This window comes from Rattus rattus, chromosome 13, assembly GCF_011064425.1.
Source record: "Rattus rattus isolate New Zealand chromosome 13, Rrattus_CSIRO_v1, whole genome shotgun sequence".
Lineage (NCBI taxonomy): Eukaryota > Metazoa > Chordata > Mammalia > Rodentia > Muridae > Rattus > Rattus rattus.
In genome coordinates this window covers 15,549,554-15,570,579 of record NC_046166.1, presented here as the reverse complement: position 1 = coordinate 15,570,579, position 21,026 = coordinate 15,549,554, and the positions used below count along the sequence as shown (strand labels likewise).

Genomic DNA, 21,026 nt, shown 5'->3' with positions numbered 1-21,026 from the left:
TACACCATTCCGGACACACCCTCTCTACCCTTGTTCTTTTGGCCAAAACTAAAGAACGTGTTTGATTGCTAAGGCGATGCCGCTTCCTAACATCCTTTCTTGTCTCTCAATGCCTACCCCTCCATCCTGAAAGAGCTGTTTCTCTGCTCGTTATTTAATTTCCACGAGTGCTTTGATCAGAGAGGTCTTGATCCCCTGAAAGCCACAAAACAAGGTAAATAAATCAGGAAAATCCCTGCGCAGCCGGAGCCACACCAAAACCACAGGAAAACCCGAATTTCTTGTGGCTTGTTCAAAGTAGTCTCGGGGCAGGCAGTTTCTTCTGTGCAGAGCTCCACCTCTGCACTCAGTGCTCCTGGGTTGCTAGGGCAGAGAGGGCGTGGTAGGAGGGAGGTAGTCTTGTCACGCCCTCCCGCCCGCCGCTCTAAGCTGGTCCCAGTAATTGGTCTCATTAGTAACCTGACCGGAGCCATCCAGCTGTGCGGATTCGAGAGCACTGTCATCCGCTTAGCGCCGTCGCACCACCCGCGCTCCCTCCCTCCCGCCACTGCCACTGCCACCGTCACCCACAACGTCGCCTCTGCTCTCCTACCGAGCTCAGGGCATGCTCCGAGGTCCAGCACCCGGCCTCGGCAGTGGCCAGGCTTTCGACCCTTCCGCGGAGACATGAGGCGTGGCCCACAGGCCGCCCTGGTCCTGGGGCTGCTGCGCATTTACCTAGGTAAGCGGCGAGGGCCCTGGAGGGTGGGCGTCGGTACCCCCCAGGGGAATGCGAGGACGGAGGCTGCATTGTCCAATTGCAGACCTCAGGAAGGGGGCAGGTTTCCCGCCGCGAGGCAGGACGATGGGACTAGTCCCTGGGCACTTCTTCAGAGACTTAGAGGCAGCATCCCGGCAGGCTCCTAGCTCTGCCACTAGATGTTTTGTCTCCTCCAAACTCACAGCGAGTTTGAAGCAGGGGGGCTGCTTGAAGCAAGGGGTCTGAGTGAAGGTAAGAAGTATGACCTTGGCCGGATACACTGCCTCTCTCTAGGCTCTTAGATAGGATAGGATTGTCCGTTAGCTTGTTTCTAAGTGCCTGCTATAAAATGTGTCCCTGAAGAGCTTGATCTCAGCCCAAGCATACCTTCCCCAGGTGCCCTAGGGAGGAGCTCCTTGCAGGGAGGCAAGCCCCTCCTTTTCATTAGCTGGGACCAGACAGGCGACTTTGTTGGTGTCAAGCTCTCTCAGGTTGTCTGGGTGTCTCTTTGTCCTCCTCTCTTCATTCTTTTCCTAGCCCAGGCCAACTTTGCCCCTCACTTCTTTGACAATGGAGTGGGCAGCACCAACGGAAACATGGCCCTGTTCAGCCTCCCAGAAGACACTCCTGTAGGTAAGAAAGTAGCTTTGGCCATATCAGCCATTCCGGGTCTCCCCAGAGGGAGTTTCCCCCAGAGGGCAAACTCACCTCCCCAGAACTCAGTGACACCACTTACTCGTGACTCCCTCTGGCACGCGCATGCCACACTGTGTTGGCTCCCGTGGGTACCCTGTTTGTGCTCTGAAGGCCCCAGGGTAATGGCAAAGAAGGTCACTGCTGCCATGGTGACCTAAACCGGACCCCTGGTGGAGACTGGGATGGGGTCTTCCGATGATGGGGTTGGCTGGCTCTCTCAGAAACTTGGTGCTCCTTAGGGGGTGACCTTGAACAAGCAAACATATTTGCATGTACAAGCCTACTGTATTTAGGATTCAAAGCCAGACAAGAACCTTTAACCCGCTGAGAGTGGTGGGGAATTGAGAGGAAGGGTTCACACTCGTACTTTACCTTGTCATGGTTCATCCTGGGAAGAGAGCAGAACAGAGGAGCTTGCATTCGGAAATCCCTGAAGAGCCAGGCCCTTCATTGGGAGGCAGTCAACCCCCTCCTGGGAGTGTCTGTGCCTTACTCCACCTAGTTTCTGATCCAAGAACCCCTCTAGTTTCAGCATCTGGGAGAGAACTCATTCCAGGCAGAGGGGAAGTTGCTACCATTAGATACCTCCTTCACAGGCTGTATTACAGATCCCAATCTGTGAAGTGGTTAATGAGAACATCTGAGGACTTTGAGGAAGAAAGATTAGTAGGAAGCAGGCAGCATGGCTGAGGACCTCAGCACTGAATAGTAGTAGTTGACTCTCTAATCTCTGTTTTCAGGAAAAGTTGGGTCCCCAGGTCCAGATGTTCCCTTTGTCTCCTTCCAGGTTCTCATGTGTACACGCTAAATGGGACTGACCCCGAGGGAGACCCTATCTCCTACCATATCAGCTTTGACCCCAGCACTAGAAGTGTCTTTTCTGTTGACCCCAATTTTGGAAACATCACCCTGGTGGAAGAGCTGGACAGAGAGGTATAAACAAGAAGAGGGGGAAATTGGGCCACTGCTTGTTAATGTTCAGACACCTCTGTGCTGCTTCCTGTGGAAGAGGGTGTAAGGGAGGGGGTGATCCCCATACTGCAGCTGTGCCCCTAGACTGTTTCTCATGAGCAAAGACTTCCTTATTCTTCTGGTGTGAATAGTGGCAATCCCTTCAATGGCACCTGTTAGCTTTGCTTACCTTTAGACATGTTTAACTAAAAAATTGTGTTTAAAAAGTTTCTGAAATAACCTCCCTTAGAGTGGGATTTTAAGCCTAACCTTGGAGGAGCTCCCACAAACTACAGGGAGCACCACAGACTGGGCTAGAGAGAAAGTGAAAGAGTGCATCTGACTTTAGAAAACAACACTGATTCTGGACACTTCTGAACCCTGGAATAACAGAGCTTGGGTTTCCTTTCCCTTCCCTTTCGAACATAACCCCACCCGAGCTGTGGAGCTACTGCTGTTTCCGGTTCCACAGTAAAACCTACTGACCACAGGTCAGCAGAGGGAACAGGAGAGAGGCTGAGGGGAAGAGCGCTCACCACTGCGGTGCGGGCTTCCTGACAGATCACTGCCAGCACACTGCCCTGCGAATGTGTGGATCTAGTAACTTCCCGAGATCCCACCAAGTCCTAGGAAACACTTGTGACATGAACATGGACCGTTGCCAAATCCTGGAGTGTGGAGAGATGTGGGAGGGTAGAGGAGACGTGAAGAGGACTCCTCTCTTGAGTCCAGCAGGGTTGCCCCTCTTGTTTTTCAAGCAAGACAACATCCGCTGGGGACACAAGGAACCCTCTGGCTCTCTGAGAACTCTGGACACCCAGAGCATCCCCAGATAAGGTGTGGCAAGAAGGAGCTTCATAGGCCTTGCATACTCTTACCTTGTTCAGCTCCTGGGCTCCCTAAAACAGCCTTCTCTGACAGGGGTGCAGTTTAGCACAGCCTTAAGCAGCTCTCGGCTTTTCAGAATCTACACACTCACTCAATGCCTTTGCTTCACAGAGAGAGGATGAGATAGAAGCCATCATCAGCATCTCCGACGGCCTGAACCTGGTGAGTCGGTCTTCCTCAGACAGTGTTCTGGCCTGAAGGGCGTATGGTTCCCTTTCCAGTTGTGTGACTCCCTGATCAAAGCAAAGCCAGGACAGTGAAGACCTACTCAAAGCGCCCACATCTGAGGGGCATAGTGAGACCATAGGTGAAGGAAGGCAAGAGACAAGTAGAGACTAAGACTTCTGAGCTTCACGTTACCCTGCGTCTTCTCATACCCATTCCCTCATTCTCTGTCTGCCACTGTCTGCCACTGTCTGCCACTGTCTGCTGCTGGCTCTTGGCTCCTGGGTGCCAGGTGTTCTTCCTCACCCCACCTCACCCCCCACTCCCACAACCACCACTTTCTGCCAGCCACTTCAATGTTGACAGGATTACAACAGGCCTCAGAGGGCTCCCTGACCACCCAATCTGCATTTAAAGTGCTGTCACAGCTTTCACTGTGAAACCTAAGTCTGGCGGCCCTCCAATTGTGAAAGCACTGACAGCTGGCCCTCACCTCCCCCAGGATGAAATCCAAGTCACCCTGCAAGGCCTCCCTGTAGGTGCCATCTGCTTCTCCCAACCCTTCTCCCCATCCATCCATCCATCCATCCATCCATCCATCCATCCATCCATCCAGTGTCTACTGTACTCTGAACTCCCTGTGTGCCCCTCTCCTCTTGGCTTTGCACATTGACACCGACTTCCTGGCTCACTTGTGCCTCTTCGCCCTGGCAAAGTCACTTGAGGATTGACACCTCCTATCCCAGGGGCTCCCAGCGTCCACCATCACAATTCAGGCTCCTTGCAAGGCGTGTGGGCGCAGCATTCAGCATGAAGGGCATGTTGGCACAGGTTATAGGCACAAACTACCTCAAGTGGTTCTCTTTAGGGGATTGTTCTCAGGACTCATTTATTACATTGTCATTCTAAATGCTATCTCTAAGCACTGGTTTCTGCTCATAGCTAAGCCACTGTGGTCCCTGAAATATCCCATCAAAGGGTTCAGTTCCTACAGTGCTTACTTGTCATTGAGGGATTGCCTAACAATATTGTTTGCATGAATAAACAAAAGGAGGGACGGAGAGGGGGAGAAAGGGAGGGAGGGAGAGAGAAGATACACCTGGGCACGTTAGGAGCTGTTATTTCTACTCCCAAGAAGGTCTTCCTGCCTCAACTGCTGACCCTTCTACTCCACAGGTGGCAGAGAAAGTTGTGATAGTGGTGACAGATGCCAATGATGAAGCACCCAGGTTCCTCCAGGAGCCTTACAACATCCTGGTTCCAGAGGTGAGTAAGAGATCTCTGGAAAGGGATGAAGCTCCCACATGGGCCCATGGCCTGACCTCAGGCTGCCCTATGACCTGTGCAGGGGACAGGGCCCTGAGTATAGCACACCTGTCCATTACTCATTGCTCCCAATTGCTATTTTCACTCTAATCATAAGTGCACAGTCATTGTAGACATTTTATATGTGTTTTTAAAGCCCTCTACTTTGAGATCTCTCTAAATTTTGGTGTATTTCTTTTTTAATATTTTTCCATGTGTGGTTATAGGGTTTTTAACTCCTTTTGCCTGACTTAAAAGATGCTTTCTGAATCCAGTTTTTCCTTTCTCTATAACAGAATTCCATTCCTTCAGTATCAAGCTTAGGTCATTAGCATCATTTTCATAGCTTCTGTCAAGTGAACAGCCCAGCAGACACAGATAGAACCAAGAATTCCCTTAGATTTCTATACTTAAGCATTAAATTTCTACTTCCATAAAATATCAACCTTTAATTACAGCTTTTAGAAATATTTACTTATTATTGTATGTGCATGTGTCCATGTGTGTATCACATAGATATGGGACCTTTACAGGCCAGAAGTAGGGTCAAGTCTCCTGAAACTGGACTTAGAGATGACTCTTGGCTGTCACGTGGGTGTTGGGAACTAAACCCATGTCCTTTGCAAGACTCAGTGTTCTAATCCACTTAACTATTTTTCCAGCCAAATACAGTCATCTTTTCCCCCTTTAATCTTGATTGCTTTCAACCTGGATGTGATGATACACATCTGTAGTCTTATTTCCTGGGAATCAAGAGTGTCGCCAAAAGGTGTCACCAAAACCAAAAGGTTTTGGGCTTTTTGTTTTTGGGACAGCTTCGCTATGTAGCAAGAATGACCTTGAATTCTGGTCCTCCTGTCTCCACTTCAGATCATTTTGTCTTCTGACTGGGGGTGAAGTCCAGTGACATAAAACTAGCCAATATTGACTGGGACTCTGTATGTCCTCTAGTACAAAAAGAATTCTTAAGACGGAGTAAAAAATTTGAAGTTACTCTACTGAGTCACACACATAAACTCTTTTAAAATTTTTTATTATTTATTTTTATGAGCATAGCGTTTCACGTGAATATGTATCTGTGCACCACATGTGCACAGTGTCCCAAAAGGCCAGTGTTACAGATGATTGTGAGCACCATATGGGTCCCAAATTGAACCCAGGTCCTCGGGAAGAAGTCACTTATTTCTTATGTTTCCAAAAGAAAAAGACCAAAAGGTCACCTTGTTTATTTATTCTCTGCTCTACTGTACAAGAGAAAAATTGTCTCCTCTCTAACGTTTACAAAGGGGGCACTCACATAGATGACTGGCTAGAAGCTCGCAATCCCGATGATCTGAGTTTGATCCCTAAGACCTACAAGACTGAAAGAGAGAATACACACACACACACACACACACACACACATACACACACACACACACACACACACACACACACACACACACACACACACACACACACACACACACACACACACAACACATGCACACGCACACATACACGCATGCTTCAGAAACATGTTTTCTAAGTCAAGTCAGTGGTGGAAGATACTCCATTCTTGCTGTTAACCATGTATGTGTTCTCTGATGATCCTGAATATGTCCATGTTTATGATCCCGAATACGAGCTTTGCCGTTGTTTATAAATTAATATTTTCTTTTAAATCCTTTAGCACTTAGGGGCCTAGTATTTTCTTCTCTCTCCTTGAGGACATCCTCGGCCCTCTTGGCTTGCCTTTTGTCCCTTCCTTTGCCTTGTATCCACTCCCTCAGACCCGCTGTCCCTGTCCCCCTCCATTCTTGTTGGATGCTTTGTTTGTCACTGCCCCTCACTAATCTTTGATCAGCCATGACCCCTCAGTCCCATGGCGCCCATGCCTCTGCCTCCTCCACCATCTTGTCACTGACACTGACACATCTCTGTGTGTGACCCCTCAGAACACGCCTGCTGGGAGCAGCATCTTTAAGGTCCAGGCAGAGGACAAGGACACAGGCTCTGGAGGCAGTGTCACCTACTTCCTTCAGGTAAGATGGGACGCACAGGATGCATCCAGAGCCTTGAGATGGGGAGGGTACCTGAGTGTCTTCTACTCCCTCACCAGCTAACCCCCATACACCCACTAGTGCCTCTTCTCCAGGATACTCCGCAGGTGCAAAAAGCAGAAAGAAAGAGGAACTCTTCCTCTCATGGGCCCATCTTGGCTACCTCAGAGTTGGCCTACCCCCACCTCTAGGATTCTGGGCCCCTCAGCTCTCTACTTTCCCCATTCCTTTCCTTAAAGAAATCCTGGACATTTAGCACCCACACGGGATGCAAGAAGTCCATTTAGAACTGAAACAGTCAATAGGAAAAGGAGGAGAAGAAACCATCCCGAAAAGAGAGCCAGGATGCCCCAGCGCTCACTCCCATCCGTTCTCTCTGTGTTGGCAAAGACGGAGGCTTTTCTCCTGAACCTCTGCCTTCTCCTGGTCTCCTAAGAGCTGCTGTCCACCCTCTCATGGCTGCTGGTTTTGTGCAGTGCCTCCTCCCTTTCTTTCCACATTTGGTCAACTGCTCTCAGAATTCTCAAAGTAATACAGCCTCACGGCGAAACCTACAAGTCCTAGAGAAACCCTCTGAACTCATAGGCGTTAGGGAGGAGCCCCATAAACACACACTGACCACTCATAGTCCCCCAACACGTTCCTTCACTCTTCTACCTCAGCTTTCTCAGGTTTAAGCCGGGAATGAGAAACATTGGTTTGCTTAGTCAACCAACATGTAACTCTCCAATTACGGTCTCTGGGGCCTATGTCCTGATTCTTCCCAACTGGAAGAGGCCCTGAGCACCTTGCCAGAGGCGAGTGCTTTTACATCCTGGTTACTCACCATCTCCTGTCACACACTACATCTTATTACCACAGACCTGGTGTGGTTTGAAGGTCCCACCTCTCTCTCTCTCTCTCTCTTGCTACCACACTTAATCTCCAGCTTCAACCAAGTTAGAACACTCTTTGAATGTTTCTTCCTGCCACGAGCCAGCAGGATTTTCTGGGAGGGAATGAGATGCTTTTGACTGAGGGATAGAAAACCCAAGCAAAACTGGTGAAGGAAAACCTCAAGTTCAGACAGGGTTCTTGAACGTGGAATCTAAGCCTGAAAGCCCATGCAAGGAAGACCAATGACTCATTCAGTAGTCAGAGCAAGTGCTCTTGGTGTAGTTTTCTCCCTGAGTTCAGCTGCTCCCCAACTTTACAGAGCCTACACTCCTCCAAGTTCACCGTAGACCGTCACAGCGGGGTGTTGCGACTCCAGGCTGGGGCCACACTGGACTATGAGAAGTCGAGGGCTCATTTCATCACTGTGGTTGCCAAGGTAACAAAGGAAGATACAGTGGTACTTCAGCCTTTGCTAGGTTGGAGCTCAGTGAGGTTCTATGAAGGAGCGGGGATTTTCAAGAGCAAAACACATAATATGGGTAAAGAGGGACCAGAAGGCAACTGCTTTGAATCTCTTCTGCTTGAACACGTTTTCCAGGAAGGCTGGTGTTGTTAGCCTAGAGAGACCACATTTCCCTCTGAGGGTTATCATACAACTCCTCAGAAACTTAAATGTTAGGCCCTTTCATAGAGGAGGCAGCCATGACACAGATATTTGCGTCCCTCTCAGAAGCCCCACTGCCTCTCTCTCTCTCTTGCTGGCCTGACTGGCTCGAGAGGCTCTTCTTTGTTGTGTGACCAGCTACCTTCTCTGAACTCAGTTTCCTCATGTCCCCATTACTGAAAATTAATGAAGGCTCTCATTTCAGTTTATGAAACACACCATGGGAGGTTGGGAGTTAGCAGGTCCTCAGTCAAGCCTCTTGCACAAGGGAGAAGGAAAACCCAGTTGTCCTATTAGGCCTGTTGGATTCTTCTGCATCAGTCCCTTTTCAGATCACTGCTTTCCTATGGGCCACCCTCCTACAGTCTGTACCAGGAGATTGGGTACCACTCTACCTGCTAGCTGCTACTTCCCTTACTCTTAAACAGAGAAAGGCCCAAGTCATATTCCTGGGATGCTTTGGTCCCTAGCATAGACTGGACATATGGAAAGTTCTTAGAAATTACTTGAGGCTTGGTTTTCAGCTAGGAGTAGGAATTTAGGTCTGGTTCCTCCTCCTAATCACTCATCATACATAATGTACCTGGAGAGTTAATTAATCCTGTATCCAAGAAACCTGCCAGACATTTGCCTTAAAAATTCCATGCATCATTGCTTTGGCATGGGCAACAGCAGTGAGAAAGGAGAATGGGCCCCAGAGACCCAAGAACAAATAGGCACTAAAAGTGCCCAGCTGGCTTCACACCCAGGGGGAGGCTAGAGTCCCATTCAAGTGGAGCTTGTCACCCTGAGGACAGCTTGTCTTCATCCTTCTCTGGACCGATTCCTCCCCAGGATGGTGGGGGCAGGCTTCGAGGAGCTGATGTGGTGTTCTCAGCCACCACGACTGTCACCATCAATGTGGAAGATGTTCAGGACACGGCCCCTATCTTCGTGGGTACACCCTACTATGGTTATGTGTACGAAGACACCCTTCCGGTGAGTGGTTGAATCTCTCAGCCAGTGTTTCCCTAGGACTACCCCGACGATGACGGAACTCACCACCAGTCTCCCCTCAAAGCAAATGGCTAAGAGTTAGGAGGCAAAGAGTTTCTGCAAACTCATGCTTTGATTCTGGGGGCAGGGAGTGGTGAAGTTCACTCAGGTGGTTCCTTCAGCCCTGGGAGGACATAGCAGGGTCACCTTATGGAGCCACCCAAAACCTAACTCTTTACCTGAGTGGGATGATACCTCTTGTCCAGGATGGGGCAGTGTTGGGTAAGGGGAGAAACCCTCATTACTAACAACCTCAGAACAGCCTCTCCTGTTCTCCAAGGGCTCGGAGGTGCTGACGGTGGTTGCCATAGATGGAGACCGAGGCAAACCCAACCACATCCTCTATAGGCTCTTGAATGGTAAGTGAGGGTAGCTCTCTGCCTTGTTTCCTCACCTATGGGAGGGAAACGACAGGAAGCTGGTGCAGGGGGTGGGGGGTGGGGCTAGTCCCCTCAGATGACAACTTTGCTCTATCCCTGCTTGTCATTATATCCAGAGAAGAAAGAGAGAGAGAGAGAGAGAGAGAGAGAGAGAGAGAGAGAGAGAGAGAGAGAGAGAGAGAGAGCGCCACAGGCTCCTGAGAGCCGTGTGCACTCTCTTTGCCCTGGACATGGTCACCAATGGCATGTGTAGCCACATTTCTCACACTTTGAGAACTGATCTGTTTTGTTCTCACTCTCTTTGACTGGGTCAGAAAATCAAATGCATTAGATACAATGACATTGTGGCATTTCCATAGCACCAGGCCTGGGTGTTGAATACTGAGGTTCAGAGGAGCTAATAGACACTGACTACTTCGTGATTTTACAAAGTCAGATAACTCTGGAATGTTCTCTTAATATAACTGGACTATTGCCAAGCAACAGCAGTGTCCCTGGGGTGAGCGCCACAACCCTCAGGAAACCATGTCAGATCCTAGATGCGTTCACAGCTGTAATTTCCCCGAGACACACTGGAACACAAGAGTTCAAATCCAAACATGCCCATGACCATCCAGAAATCGCCCATGCATGGGCCCCTTTTCCAGGTGTCTTCTCTCACCCCACCTCTGGAACCATCTTGCAGCTATAGGCCATTCACCCCATGCCCTGTCCTTACCTCTGGGTTACACCCTCCATCTTCAAGTTGCTTCCTGTCTTTTCTCTTCCCTCCTTCCACTCCCCCCTCTCCACCATCTTCCTTTTCTTATATCCTTCTCTCCTTAGGTCTTCCGGTTCCTTTTTTCTTACACACACACAGGCACACACACACGCACACACACACACACACACACACACACACACACACAAAGGGACATGAGATAGATTCTGAGAGCAGTAAAAACAAGTTTGAATCTAGATCTGTACTTCTTCACTGGCTGGGGGACCTTAAACAAGTCCCTCTAAGACTCAGTTTCCTCACTGGCAAGACGCAGAGGGTTGCAGTATTATAGTCTATGAGAAGCCCCGTCCACCGTGAGATACCAGAGGAATATGTGGTATGACTCCCTGGCTTCTGACCTTATGCTAAACTGCAGGATGTTTTTCTGTGACAGAGAGTGATGGACTCTTTGAAATTAATGAGACATCTGGAGCCATCTCCGTCCTTCAGAGCCCTGCCCAGCTCCGAAGAGAGGTGTATGAGCTTCATGTACAGGTGACGCTCCACTAGTCTGGCTTGCCCCACCCACTTGTCAGTCCTAGAGAGCAGCAAATGTGATGGGAGCCACGGGCTCAGTCTGGGGAGGGAAGGAAACATTCCTCCAAGGAACCTGCATCAGGCTGCAGAAAGCACTTGCAGAGGGGAACATGCGAACAAGCAGGAGTAGTGAGAATGCAGAAGGAGCATCGTGTCATGGGCTTGGCCCTGGATTCAGTACAAGAAGAGAAAGCTAGATGCGTTCTAAGCAGGAGCAGGCCATCAACACAAGCATGTACATTCCTCATGCTCTTGACTGTGAATGGGATATGACCAGTTACCATTAAGCTCCCACTTCTGTAACTTTCTCAGCCATGATTAGCGGTTCCTGAAACAGTGAGCAGGGACAAACCCCTTTCTTCCCCAAGTTTCGTTGAGCCAGGGTGTTATGTGACAGCAACAGGTGTGGAGGGACCGAGATATTCAGGATAGCTATGGAGGGACCAAGATATCCCCCCACCCCAGGATGGTTGTGTCAAGAGAGGAGCCGCTGGCAAAGTTCACATCTGCAGAGCATCAGAGGTTAAGGGAGAGGAGGATGTGGGAGGAGTTGGAAGAAACAGCAGGGCCTGAAGAAGTCAATGAGAACTTGCCAAGAGCTGAGTCATGTAACCTAGGCTGTTGAGCCCTCTGACGCTAACCGGTGTGAAAATTGTAAATGTGGATGGGTGAGGACTGAACGGGGTAGGATGGAAGGACAGCATTCAGAGGCTTCTGAGGAGGAGTAAGCTATAGACAGGTGTGGCACGGGGACTTCAAGGGTCACCTTAGAGCAGCGGTTCTCAACCTGTGGGTCACAGCTACCAAAAGACCATTAGAAACCACAGATATTCACACTGTGATTCGTAACATTAGCAAAATTACAGTTACGAAGCAGCAGTGAAAATAATGTTATGATTGGGAGATCACCACAACATGAAGAACTGTATTAAAAGACCATCAGAAACCACAGATATTCACACTGTGATTCGTAACATTAGCAAAATTACAGTTATGAAGTAGTAGTGAAAATAATGTTATGGTTGGGAGATCACCACAACATGAGGAACTGTATTAAAAGGTTGCAGTATTAGGAGGGTTGAGGAAGAGTGCTTTAGATTGTCTTTGTAGAAGTAGCATATCCTTATACAACACAGGAAAGAGGCCCTAGCAAAGGGATGCTCGTCACAAGTTTTGCATGGTACCTGTGAATACTCAAGGCCCACAAAAAGGGATATTTGACACAAGTTTCATGGGTTGCCTATGGACATTTAGTCTTGACTTTATAGCCTATATCATCTAGATAATGCCTCATGAGAAATCATATTTAATTTAGTCGCTTAAGACAGTATAAAGTCATATATAACAGTGTGTGGGTGGGTGTCCCAGTCCAGCTTGACTGGATCTTGGATTCCAAGGTCACTGACATAGCTGCCATCAGATACTCAGGGCTGGGGTCTCATCGAAGGCTTGGGTGGAGAAGGACTGGTTTTCTGCTCACTTGGTTTTGGTATGACCCGGTTACTTGATGGCTGTTGCCTGTGGAGTACAGGTAGCTCCTTATCCCATCCATTGCCTCTCTAGCATAGCTGCCTGTTTCACGAAAGCCTTGGGAAAGAGAAACTCTGCCAGCAAAACGGAATTATAATCTCTTATAATCTAATCATGCTGTCCGTCAAAAGCAAGTTGTCAGGCTGAGTCACACTGAGAGAGAGCAATTACAAGGGTACAAACACCAGGACGAGAAATTCTTAGGACCAGTAACAGTCTGCCTGCCACACAGCCATAGCCGTCTGTCCCCATCATAGGTGACAGAGGTCAACTCTTCAGGAAGCCCAGCTGCTCAGTCCACAGTCCCAGTGATCATCAGGATCGTGGACCTCAATAACCACCCTCCAACCTTCTATGGGGAGAGCGGGCCCCAGAACAAGTTTGAACTATCTATGTTTGAGCACCCGCCCCAGGGGGAAATCCTCCGTGGACTCAAGATCACTGTCAATGACTCCGACCAGGTATGTGTTCATGACTTGAAATTGACTAGGTCTGTGTCCCGTGCTAGGTTTTAGTGAGAGGGCCTAGGCAGGGCACAGAATGAATAAAACACTGTGGTGTAACTAGCAGAGGGATGGTGATCAAACCCATACTATTTGCTTACGCATCATCAGTTACAAAGTAAAAGCCAGTCCGAGAAAGGCCCTCTCCATCTGACCTTTCAGTTGCACATCGGTAAATGTTTCTGCCTCCTCCTATGCTCAGCACAGAACTGGGCCTTACTAATTTCTTACCTTGCTTAATTTTCATGCCCTGATAAGTCTGATCCTTAATTAACTCACTTTTACAGAGAAAAATTACACACTGCTGAGGGTAAAGATCATGTAAGGGCTCTACACCTAGCTCAAATATATGATGCCTCTTATTTCTCCTTTATCGTCTATTTCCTCTCTTCAAACTATATCGCTCAGGGAGCCAATGCCAAATTCAACTTACGGCTGGTGGGACCCGGAGGCATCTTTCGAGTGGTGCCACAGACAGTCCTGAATGAAGCTCAAGTGACCATCATAGTGGAAAACTCAGCTGCCATTGACTTTGAAAAGTCTAAGTCGTTAACCTTCAAGGTAGGTTATGCTTTGCACTGCCCTGCATCAGTGGTTGGGCTGGGAGAGGGCTAGCTCACACCACTGTCTGAAGTCAAGGTGGGGTATCATCATCATATCCATACACGAATGTCTCTACTTAGTCTGGCCCCAGAGTCTCTGCACATCCTATGGGCATGTGAACAGTAGGAGGTAGGCTGAGGGTGAGGGCGGAGATTTCCCCACACCCAGCAAAGTGCTCATGGCCTCACCCTTATTGAGGTACCAGTTTCTAAATCACCACTGATTCAGGAATGTAAGGCTGGGGAGTCAAGGGTGCACTACCAATATAGTGTGCTGTGATAATGGATGGAAAGAGAGAAACTATCAAACGCAGTTTCTCATGTGCCTTTGCATTTATCGTCTGTTCCAATGACAACCTGAACAGAAGTAGAGAAGTATACTTCTTTGATGTCATTTATAATTATGTAAAACTGTGAAATATTTATGTATATACATATATATTTCACGTATATAATGCTTACCATATATTGACATGGAAGGAATATATTAATGAAAAGAAAAAATATGTACTTCAATAATATTATTTAACTCATCTTTATTTAAAATTCTATATACTCACAGGGTACATAGCCAGCATCATGGTAAAAAGTGCAACACTAAAAGCTTTGTCTGAAGTTGGGAATAAACAGGAATGAGTGCTGTCACCAAAACAATTTACCTCAATGTTCAGAATGACATCATTTTCAGACAGAGGAAACAAGAGCTGCAATTGTTAGAAAGGAGGTGAAAAGGAATATTATTGTCTTTTTAGACATCACATGATTGTTTTCTTAGACAAATTTAAGAGAAACGATTGAAAGACTCAGAAAGAAAGCAAAATCACAACACAGAGTCAGCACTCTAAACCCAGAAAGTTTCTTATGGATGGAATGAGAGGAGGGGGCGGGGAATGTGAACATGGTGGGATAAAAGACAGTAATGCAAAAGGAACTAATACAGCATTCTGAGGAATAACCCTAAGGAGAACTATGCAGAACTTAATGAAACATGCAAGCTTTCCCAGTGGGATCTAAGGAAGCTAAGGATAGACAGCTGCTCCTAGCCTTAAAAATGCAAATTGTCCCCAAGTTACTGAAGGCTTTAATGCCATCCAGCCATCCCTTGCTGGTTTTGCTTGTGGGTTTGTGTCTGTCTCCTTGTTTGTTTGTTTTTTCTGACAGAGCCTTGTCGCATAGCCAAGGCTGACCTGGAGCTCACTGTGTAGCCCAGTCTGACCTCAAACTCATCATCCTCCTGCCTCTGTATCTTGAGTCATGGGATAATAAGCATGTGCTACTGTGGCTACTCAAACCAAGTTAATGCTTATCTAGAATTTCCTTTGGTGAGAAAATCATACTGGTTTGTATCTGGAGAAATTTGTAAGAACAGGTGGAATTTGGATTACAATGCGGTACGTAGATCTGTAGATAAAGAAAACAATGGCAACACCTGGGCCAGAGTACAAATGGGAGAGATAAGGACATTAGCATTGAGACGATCAAAGGAGGCATGATGCAAGCGAGACTGTGGAGACGGTGTCAGGGCTAGCCCAGCAGGAGCCAGAAAATGGAAACATTGCACATTGGATATGGTGGTGCATGACTGCCATCTCAGCACTCAAGAGTCTGAGAGAGAAGGATTGTAAGTCTCAGGCTGGAATCTGTAGTCAGACCCAGACTCAAATAAAACAACACTAAAGCAACAGAGGTGGAGAGATGAGCAGAGGAGCCCATGGCTGAAAGATGACAGGTGGTGTGTATGGGGCTCATGCTGGGTTATCTGCCCACCCCGACAAGTGTGTTTCTGGATCTTTCTCCAGCTCCTGGCCATTGAAGTGAACACCCCGGAGAAGTTCAGCTCCACAGCAGACATTGTGATCCAGCTTCTGGACACCAATGATAATGTTCCCAAGTTCACCTCTCACTACTACATCGCCAGAATCCCAGAGAATGTTCCAGGGGGCTCCAACGTGGTGGCTGTCACAGTAGGTTTGGGGGCTGACTCATAAGGTCTACAGTCAATAGGTGTCATCTTGAACAGGCTTCTCACTTCCTCTTAACTCTCTGATTCTTCATGTAATGATAGTCTGTGTCTTCCCGCACATCAGGGTCCAGATGAGGGAAGCGTCTTGTATCCTGGCAGAAGGTGCAGTCTCTTAATCTATTCATGGAGTATCTCCTCACCTTTGCCATGAGTTATAGAAGTGGCTAGGCTTCTAGAACTGCTGGTGATAATGGGGATGTACGTGCAAACCCCAAGCACAGGGCCCAAAGCCCATCCCCTTCTCCCTCTCATTTGTGAAAGAATAACCGTCTTCTGGATATGAACCCTTTGGGTTCTCTCACGTTTGATACCTCCCAGAAGAAAACTAGGGTACAGAGAGGCCTTCAGGCTACTCCCTCCCCTGCTGGGTGTACCCCAGACTCTGCCAGCTTTCTTTTGCAAGCTGCCTTCAGCTACAGGAACTACCACTTGCCTCATCACAGTGCCGAAGCCAGTAGGAGCTTTTTGTCTTCCAGGCTGTGGATCCAGATACAGGACCATGGGGCAAAGTCCAGTATTCCATTTATGGGACCGGATCAGACCTGTAAGTAGATCTGGAGGCCCAAAGATGTAGGCAAAGAGTTTATGAGACTCTGGGTGAAGGGATTCTGGTTTATGGCGGGAAGGACCTGGAGAAGGATAAGAACTAAATTAGGGAGGTAAGCATCCCAAAGTACAGGGTAGAGGGGTCAGGAATAGAAGGAACCATGGAGAGCCTGAGATAAAGATAAGGGAAACACTTCTGAGGGGACTGGAAAAGGAGGAGGTTGTGGTCATAGCCTGGAGTATAAGGTGATCAGGAATAGCCTGGGGCTTGGCGAAGGGTAGCAGGCCAGGGGTAAGGAGCACAGGCTGAGTTTCGGGTTGTTGACCTCAATAGTCAACAGCTAGATCTGCCTCAAAGAGGCAGGTCATAAGGATTGGGAGGAGCAGGTGGGATCCTTGGAGAAGTTGCCCAATGTCTTTTGCATATACCTTAGCAGGCATTCATATGAGTGCACGTGTGTGTGCGTGTGTGTGTGTGTGTGTGTGTGTGTGTGTGTGTGTGTGTGTGTGTGTGTGAAGAGGCATGAGCATGAATGTACAAGTGTGCATGAGTTCCTGTGTTTTCTCCTTCCTATGCCCTGCAGCTTCTTGATTCACCCCTCCACCGGGCTCATCTACACTCAGCCCTGGGCCAGCCTGGATGCTGAGGGCACTTCGAGGTACAACTTTTATGTGAAGGCCGAAGACATGGATGGGAGGTACAGCCTGGCTGAGGTGTTTGTCACTCTGTTGGATGTCAATGACCACTACCCCCAGTTTGTACAGAGCGTCCAGGAGAAGACGATGGTGCTGGGGACCCCACTGAAAATTGAGGTAGGTATCAGAGGCAGCTGAGCACCCCTGACTGGCCACAAGAATTGATCTTAAACTTATCCTGCTAGGGGCAATAGACTACATGACATTTTATATGGCTTCTTTGCCACCCCACCTAGAAAACACTAAGAATGAAGACATTACTTGAACTTGAGGTTCAGAGGGCTTGACTGTTGGGCTTGCCTGAATTCATGACTGATCTGCCTGACTTCAAAGCATGCTAGTCCCACAGTACACTGTCTTCTCAGTGGAGAATAGGTATGCATTCTGAATCCCAGCAGACTTGCTTTGAATGATAGATATCCCCCTTCCACCTCATTCTGGACCAGCCACTTGGCATTCAAGCTTTCATCCTTGCACATATAACGAGCCACCAGCACCCAGTCCATAGACTTATCCTGAGAGCAAAGCCACATAATACAGAATAGAATCAAACATGGACCATGGTTCCCCAACTCTATCTACTGCAAATCATATCTGAATCCTTTCCCATCAAACCCAGAAAGCCCCACTATGTATACTGATTTAGCTAATGTGCACAAATATCTTCCCAAGTGCTTTCCCCCTCTTTTTCTCTCTCAGGCCACAGACCAGGATGCAGAGGAACCAAACAACTTGGTCGACTACTCCATTACCCGTGCAGAGCCAGTCAACGTGTTTGACATCGATGCACACACGGGGGAGATCAGGATCAAGAATTCCATCCGCTCCTTGGAGGCCCTACACAACATCACACCCAGCGGGGAATACTCATGGTCCCTACAGGTGCAGGCCAAGGACCGAGGCTCTCCATCTTTCAGCACAACAGCCTTACTCAAGATCGACATCACAGACACAGAGGTGAGTATGATGCTGTGGTCAGGAAAAGGGGGTGGAGAGCAACTTCTGTCAAAGGATACTGAGTTCTACCAAGGAGTTGCTGTGAAATCAAACCCATAGGATTGGGAATCAAGTTGAAATTCTGATTACAATATTAACTAGTTGTGTGGCTCTGGGTTATCTAAGCCTTTGGGTTACCTTTCCCGCATTGAAAGGTAGAAATAAAATCATTCATTATGAGTAGTTCTCAGCTCAGTGGCAGGAATTCATCACATATGAAGTCCCTGGTTCATTTGGGTTTATGGGTCTCCCTGTAATCAAAGACAAGCAATATTCTGCTACTTAAAGAGAACACTCCATGAAAGGAGGAGTTTGGAATCTGAAGGAGGTTATTGTGGTCTGTTGTGGTTTAGTATGCCTGAGGGTCTCAAAGGGGTGCCTTGGGGCAGGATGCTTAACCTGTCAGACTTAGGGAAGCTCACACACCACTGTTCTTCAGGGGATAGGATGAAGCGGCTGAACACAGGGCTGGCTTTCTCTTCCAGAGGCTGTCCAGAAGCTCCATGGCTGCTTTCCTGATTCAGACCAAGGACAATCCCATGAAGGCCGTGGGTGTACTGGCTGGTGTCATGGCCATTGTTGTGGCCATAACCGTCCTCATCTCCACAGCCACCTTCTGGCGTAACAAGAAGTCTAACAAGGTCCTGCCTGTGCGGCGTGTGCTCCGTAGAAGGCCCAGCCCTGCACCCCACACAGTTCGAATAGAATGGCTCAAATTCCGGAGGGCCAAGGCTGCTTCCAAGTTTATACTCAGAGAGGATCCTCCCAATGAGAACTGCAATAACAGCAGAGTGGGAGTCACGGTGCCCCCAAGAGCTCCAGCTCTCCCACCGCCCCCCAAAATGGCATCCAGTACAGTGGCCCAACAGACAGTGCCTACTGTCTCTGGATCCCTTACCCCACAGCCATCCCAACAGTTACCCACACCCAAACCTCTGGGAGGTCCTGTTCAGTCTTCTTTGGTGTCGGAGCTCAAGCAAAAGTTTGAGAAGAAGAGTTTAGGTAACAAGGCTTATGTCTAGAGTGCGTCCCATAATTTTTCTCTTCCCTTCCCCCAATACTGACCCTGAAGGTCACCCCTATTTTGTATAACGTTGTAACACTGTATACAGGGCTCTGCAAAGGGCTTTGGGTGAGAGATGCCTCAGACTGAGTTGGCAAATACATACCCACTGTTCAAATCCTTGGCATAGCTATAATGCTCTCTATTCTTCAGAGAATAGAAGCCCACAAGGAGTCAAGTCTGTGTATTTCTACCCAGCAACCCTACATCCCACAGTCACTGGAGTCCTTCTGGGGCCTTGTCATCCTTAGTTGAGAAGTAGGGCCCCTGACCATGAATAACAAGACTGGCAAGAATCTAGATCTCCAAGCTTCAGCCAACAAGCAGGTCGAAGGAGGCTGGTTCTCAACTAAAGTTGAAAGTCAGTGAGCTTTGTGGGATGCAGAGACACAAATACAGGCAAAGAAAAGGACCAAAACGCTCTGAAAGCTGGTGCTGACTGTGTCCAAAGCCAGTGAACGATAGAATTAGCATCCAGATAAGAGGTGTAAAGTGAGCTCTTCTTAGACTGAGAGCAGAAATCTCCAGCCTCCCCTGAAGAGACCAGGCAAGGTTGTAGGCGTACATCACATTTGAGCTCAGAGAATGCGTCCATTTTGATCCAGCCCTTCTCATATCATTATCCTTGCGGATAAAGTTTAAACTCCTATTGTCTTCCTCCTTGTCCGTGAGATGAAGAAAGCAAACCCCAAGAAAGCAGCTTTAAGCAAGTGCGAAGCAGCAGGATTACAAAGTATTTGTTGGAAGCCGGTTCTCTGGCTACATCTCATGAAGAAAGTATTAGCACCCAGGAGGGACTATGCTGAGTCACAGCCTGATAACGGCTTTCTCCTGACTCACACAGCTTCCCTTCCGTCCCCACTTTCCTCCACGTCACTGTCTCAAAGAACCAGAATCAGGCAGTAAGCTCCAGTCCAAGTTAGTTTGACTCAGACAGGGAAATGAGTCTCCTAGGGTTATTGGCTCCGTGCACTCATTAATCGGTGGCAGGGATTGGTCTGAGAGCTCCTATTCCACACTCTTTCTCTCATTGGGATATATCTTATTTATATGCAATACTCCTGAAGAGGGAAATCCTGAAAACTGGAAGATTCTGGTGTTCTTTTGAGAAAACATTAAGGAAATATATATATACTCACTCTATGAAGCCCTCTAGAATTCCACAGTTATGGATGTGGTCAGACTGTATGAACATGTGTTTTTCTTGATCTCCCCCACCCCCTATCCCCAGTCTGTGTTTGGAGGTGTTACACAGACGTGTGGATGTTCAGAGTCCTGATCTGTAGGTCTGTAGTCACTGGCCCGCACAGTATTGAGGGACAGGCACTAACCTGCTAAAGACCAGCCTGGAAAGTGCTACGCTGGATCGTTTGCTACCACAGGGAGTTCAGCATCTGATAATATGTGTGCTGCTAACCTCTTCTGTAAATGGTAAATAAAATCTATTATTCAAAGAAGAAGCTGACCACCTCATCCTTTTGTGTTTATGTTTATTGTTTTGTGGAGACCCATATCCTTGACTCACAGCTCATTCTGTGGGTGATGTTGCGCCTAACCTCCATCCTGACACTGAGGGATTTTGCATCATTTTGTCTAAATTGTCTGCCTATATCTTTTTTTTTTCTCCATCTTTATTAAATTGGTTATTCCTTATTTAAATTTCAAATGTTATTCCCTTTCCCGGTTTCCGGGCCAACATCCCCCTAACCCCTCCCCCCCCTTCTATATGGGTGTTCCCCTCCCATCTTCCCCCATTACCCCTCCCACTAACAATCACGTTCACTGGGGGTTCAGTCTTGGCAGGACCAAGGGCTTCCCCTTCCACTGGTGCTCTTACTAGGCTACCTATGCAGTTGGAGCCCAGGGTCAGTCCATGTATAGTCTTTGGGTAATGTCTGCCTACATCTTAATTACCACACCTTCGCAGACCTTGTTTGTTCTGGACTTAAATTCTACCCCACCCCCTGCTCCCCGCCCCAATCAAGAAGAATCCAATCAGGATTGCTTGAAGGAAGAAATAGGTCTGGAA

The 21,026-nt window shown here is 48.1% G+C and overlaps 1 protein-coding gene across 1 annotated transcript; it reads left to right on the top strand.

Moving 5' to 3' along the window:
- Positions 1 to 282: 282 nt before the first annotated feature.
- On the top strand, positions 283 to 19,610 carry Cdhr1 (cadherin related family member 1). Its single transcript, XM_032919080.1, has 17 exons — positions 283 to 721; positions 1,277 to 1,372; positions 2,223 to 2,368; positions 3,386 to 3,436; positions 4,616 to 4,705; positions 6,682 to 6,768; positions 7,982 to 8,098; positions 9,161 to 9,304; positions 9,642 to 9,720; positions 10,896 to 10,996; positions 12,826 to 13,029; positions 13,480 to 13,632; positions 15,473 to 15,637; positions 16,173 to 16,240; positions 16,827 to 17,055; positions 17,638 to 17,895; positions 18,420 to 19,610. Exons 1-17 carry the CDS (start codon positions 667 to 669, stop codon positions 18,954 to 18,956), a joined length of 2,580 nt encoding a protein of 859 aa, XP_032774971.1. The 5' UTR covers positions 283 to 666; the 3' UTR covers positions 18,957 to 19,610.
- Positions 19,611 to 21,026: the final 1,416 nt, after the last annotated feature.

Coding starts and splice junctions, on each gene's coding strand:
- Cdhr1 (XM_032919080.1), top strand. CDS start 667: ATGAGGCGTGGCCCACAGGCCGCCCTGGTCCTGGGGCTGCTGCGCATT. Junction 6,769..7,981: donor GTGTCACCTACTTCCTTCAG/GTAAGATGGGAC, acceptor CCAACTTTACAG/AGCCTACACTCCTCCAAGTT. Junction 9,305..9,641: donor TGTACGAAGACACCCTTCCG/GTGAGTGGTTGA, acceptor CTGTTCTCCAAG/GGCTCGGAGGTGCTGACGGT.